The sequence below is a fragment of the Dipteris shenzhenensis genome, chromosome 4 (genome assembly GCF_047967505.1).
Source record: "Dipteris shenzhenensis isolate YYH24624 ecotype China chromosome 4, Dip_SZ_1.0, whole genome shotgun sequence".
NCBI classification, from domain to species: domain Eukaryota; kingdom Viridiplantae; phylum Streptophyta; class Polypodiopsida; order Gleicheniales; family Dipteridaceae; genus Dipteris; species Dipteris shenzhenensis.
The window spans coordinates 659,040-663,642 of NC_141599.1; the positions used below are offsets into that span (position 1 = coordinate 659,040).

The 4,603-nt window shown below is 46.4% G+C and overlaps 1 protein-coding gene across 1 annotated transcript; it reads right to left on the reverse strand.

Annotated features, from left to right (window-relative positions):
- Positions 1-1,430: 1,430 nt before the first annotated feature.
- Positions 1,431-3,068, reverse strand: LOC147902299 (uncharacterized). The gene has a single exon (XM_087373822.1). The coding sequence runs from the start codon at positions 2,967-2,969 to the stop codon at positions 1,731-1,733; it is 1,239 nt and encodes a 412-aa protein (XP_087229948.1). The 5' UTR covers positions 2,970-3,068; the 3' UTR covers positions 1,431-1,730.
- Positions 3,069-4,603: the final 1,535 nt, after the last annotated feature.

Sequence of the window (4,603 nt, forward strand, 5' to 3'; positions counted from 1 at the left end):
AGTACACCGTACTTAGTGTACTTAACAAATAAAAGTACTGACTGTACTTAAGTGTACTAACTGTACTTGGGTGGCCATAGTGCCTTTACCCCAACAGTTGGCTCCCTAACCAGCCGTCCTGGTTGGCTCCCAGCCAGGCCAACCTGCCACATGTCAGTCTGACACTGCCCCGGGCCTGCTCCCCCTCTGTTGCACCTATTCCCAGGCCTATTTCCAGGCCCATACCTCTGCCAGGCAGTCCACCAGCACATGCAGATATACCACATCTGTTTCAGGCCCTGTCCAGCCCCTAGAATCTCCGTACAGACAGCCGCAGGCATCCGTACAGCAGCCACCTATGTTCCGTACAACTTTTGCAAGATCCCGGACTGGAACACCTACACAATTCTGCTCTCCTTTTTTCCTGACAGCCTTGTTCCAGTCCTGCCCTCCTTCTGGAGAGCTCTGCCTAGCCAAGTACTTCCCTTGTGTGCTGCCCACATGGCTGCCTATGTGCTGCCCATGTAGCAGCCCCATGTCCATCCTTGTCTGAGATTGTATGCTGCCCACATGGAAGCCTTTGTGCTGCCCATGCGGCAACCACATCAATCCTAAGCCCACCTCCCCCATGCTCTCCTCATATGGATCCAGGCTTACAGATGGGGTGGGGAGATGACTTTTCCAACAGTGTCCCTCTGAGAAAACCGTGACCATGCATTATAAGGCAGTTCCCTGGTTGGAAAGATATGAACCTTCATTACAGTGTGTCTGTTGGGCAAAAAGATGTCCCATGGTTTGGGACAGCCCAAGCAAATGAAGGCTCTAGTATGGTGGTGCCCATTCACATTATATGGTGACACGAGGGTATGGAAGGCCACTATGAAATTATGCAGAGAAGTGGGTGAAAATTTTCCCAGTACTTCTCTCCATCTCTTCCATGCGCAATGCATGGAGCACCTTTGGTATCAGAAGATAATGGCATTTCGTACAAGAGGAAGCAAGTTTTGCACTGATACTACTGTAAGGAATCCTAGTAATCTAATATCATTAGTGATCTAAGGAGCACTGTGAGCACTGTGATGATAACAGAGAAGAAGAATATCCGTGTCTGTCCACTCATCTAACCATCCATAGGTAAAATGTTTGCGTAGAGATCACAGATAAGTTAACCCCATAGTTCTCCCTCTATTGCTTTTGACCACCTCCAAGTTCCACATACTACCTTGACTATCATCCCCTATATGCACCTTGTCTTGGCTCTTCCCCAAAACCCCAAAAACATTAACTCCCACTGCTATGGCACCGACCTTCATAGCCCCTTGAAACCATGCAAAGACCGATTGGTCCACTTAAAACGATCACAATATTTAAAATCACTTTCAAACATGATTCATGAAATTATGAAAGAATGGCAAACATGTAATCCGTACAGAGATAAATCAACCAAAATATTATGGAAATAACAAAAGCATTGTTCATAATGCATTAGATTCTACATAAGCAACGAAGCAACAATAGGTCTGTCTATAAGCCTGCCTGTTTAACATTTAAAGTTTTTTTTGGTATGTAACGCGCCCCGTCATAAAAGCCAGTCAGTCAAAGTTACGAGATGTGACAAGCAAGTAGGAAAAATGAAATACTACGCCACTTCTAAGGTACGGACAAGAGACCTACTCGACAGCTAAAGATGTCTTCAAAGAAAACAGAAACCAGATAGGGCAAAATGTGCTTGAACCGATATCTTTACATGCTCAGCGACTGTTTGCAGCACATCTGACTATCGCTCCATTCTCTTCCACATGCATCACTCGGCGCATACCTACCAACGACGTCATTACGCCAGGCGTTGTACGGGCGAACTGGATAGCGCATTGTGCATCCGTTCGCTGCTCCCCAAGCTCTGGAAACTTGTTCCGCATGTCAGGCATGATACCCTTGGTGAGATTAGACTGATTCAGACTAGCAGACGTGATGACTGAAAGACCAAGATGGTGAGCAGCATGAAGCAGAGGCATCCGTTTTCCCCTCACGCTCTGCGTCGGTTTACTAGCAGCTTCTTGTAAGGTTATGTTGTAAGGTACCTGTATGACTTTGAAATGATGATTATCTCCTCCCACTTCTTTAGCATAAGATACTAATTCCTCGAGTGTGAGATGAAGCTTCGCACTGGGTTCCACCCGAAAGCCATTCCATGTGGCCACGCCGTACGCTGTGATCTTTCCCTCAGACACACATTCCTCCATGGCAGCAAACGCATTCTTAATTCGTGGAAGAAGTGTACTGCGGGGAACAACGCTGAGTTGGGTCTCCGGATTGTGAACAAAGTAAACGTCAAGCGTCTCCAGACCCATGTTTCTCCTGCTTAGCTCCAGCTGATTCTTAAGATAGGCCGGCGAAAGGCAATGGCAACCCCCCACAAACTCCTCTCGCTTGAAAAGGTTAGTTTTGATATAGGTATCATCAATATAAGTGTAAGGGTCAATGGACTCCCTGTAATCGAAGGCCAGAAAGCCTGCTTTCGAGCACACCACCACCTCGTTCCTCTTGATGATCCCTTGCTTCATGGCCATCGCCAAGCACTGCCCGATGGCTAGCTCGCTGCGCATGTTGCGATAGTTGGCTGCCGAGTCGATGATGTTAACGCCGAGAGTGAGGCAACGAGTGATAGACTCGATGTACTCTCTATCTGCAGCGTCGGTGTCGGAACCGAGATAAGTTCCAATACCCAGAGAGGAGACGACAAGGTCCCCGGATTGAGAGCCAAGCTTGAAGGTACGGAAGTGACCAGGGCCAGCAGCGGTGCCGATTCTCTGCGCGTATTCGGCAGTGCCGGCGGCATCAGCACGGCCGGGGATATAGTTGGAGGAGGAGGAAGGAGCAGGGGAGGCGGCAGCCATGGAAGAGAAGGGATGATGTTGGGATACTGCGAAGAGGGAGGAGGGAGGGCATGGGCGAGGGCGAGCTCGGAGAAGAGCGCGGAGCACACCCATTGTCGCTGGATGGAATGGAGATGGACACAAATGAAATGCGCGCTCGCTCTCACAGGGCAGCTTCCAAAAGAAACCCACAAGATAGCAAGAACAAGAAGAAGAAAAGAAGACGGTAAAAGGCTCAACACATAAACCCTAACTCTTTTCTCCCAGGTGAAAATCTCAGCAAAGGGTTTTAGAAGCGAAGACGTGGCTAGTTGAACTAAAGGCTTCCTAGCGTTTTGATGTGATGTATGACCTAGTACCTTGCGGTCACTACCATTGTTCACACTTCGGGAGGAGTATGTAATTGTTGCGTAATTGTTGCATTAGTAGCATTGGTTCGTTCCTGATAGCATTGATTGGTCTCCGATGTTGGTCCACATGTGGTCTAGAGTGGATTGGTAAACTATTGTTGGTTGATGGATTGTTTGAAGCGCATGATAGTTGTTGGAGAGTGTTAATATTATGTGTACTTGTTATTTTTAGCCAATCGATGTTGATGTCTCCAAGTATGATGAGTGGATTCCTTGTGTCTATTGTGCTTAGAATGTGCTCTAGACTTTCTACAAGGTGTCAAATGGATGTTTTGGGTGATTCGTAAGCGGTTACTACATGTAGTTTATCATGCATGTCGTGAAATGTTGCACTTATTAGTTCTACTCCATTTTGCACACTGGTGGTGTGTGTAGATAGTGTTTGTGTCGTCTTGTATAGCAATGAAAGGTCGTGTCCGTCGTAAGCAGGATATCTCACTGAAGCTAGCAAAAGTGGCATCGCTCGTCAATGGTTGCCTCCTTGTTTCTTGGAGGCATAGGATGTTAGCAACCATGATACTCTTGTCTTCCAATATCTCCTCTAGATATGTGTTTATCGAGACTATATTGAGGGATTCGATGACTATATGGGTGCTATTGTATGTTGATAAGTCTTTTTGCAAGCATTCCCATTTCGAGTCTATTTGGAAGTGGGTGATTCCTTGCAGAACATCGGCATCGACTTTGATATGTTTCTTTTTAGTTTGCTCAACAAGTAAAGGTTTTCTGTTTAGGAAAGCTGTGTATGTTAGACCATGTGTTCATATGTTCTGCGGGTCAAAAGCTACCCTTGTCATTGTTAATCCTTGTGATCTATGTATCGTTCTTGCATTGGCTGGTTGTATTGGGAATTGCTTTCTTGTAATGACATTTAGAGAGTTGTTGCCAACTTGGAATTCTTTTGTGATCTGCTTTATTGGTGTCCCTGGTGGCAAGATCGCATCGTTGTATAGGTGTTGGTTTTTGTATCATGTTCTGAGCCGACACTGTTATTGTGGAAGTCGATCCATATTATTGTCTGCTAACCACTAATGGTGAGATGTTGGAATGTGCTATTAGCATCATTCACAAGGCCATCGGGATTGTCTATGTTTTCTCCATAGATCCCAACTATTATCCCTTACTTCAATGCTAAGATTGTATGCGAGCCAGCTGTTGCCTAAGGGTTCGTAGGGGCTTTAATTGTTAAATTACACGGGGCAACGGAACTACTAGGTGAAGAGCTACTAGCTGGAAGATCTCTGCTGGAGGATCTGATCTGGTACAATGGAGTGGGGAGGTCGCTTCTTTATAGCTATGAGGGCGGTAGTCGAATCAACGTAGTCGGTGGAATCGACC

What these genes read in the sequence shown, in the direction of transcription:
- LOC147902299 (XM_087373822.1), bottom strand. Translation starts at nt 2,969, where the DNA reads ATGGGTGTGCTCCGCGCTCTTCTCCGAGCTCGCCCTCGCCCATGCCCT.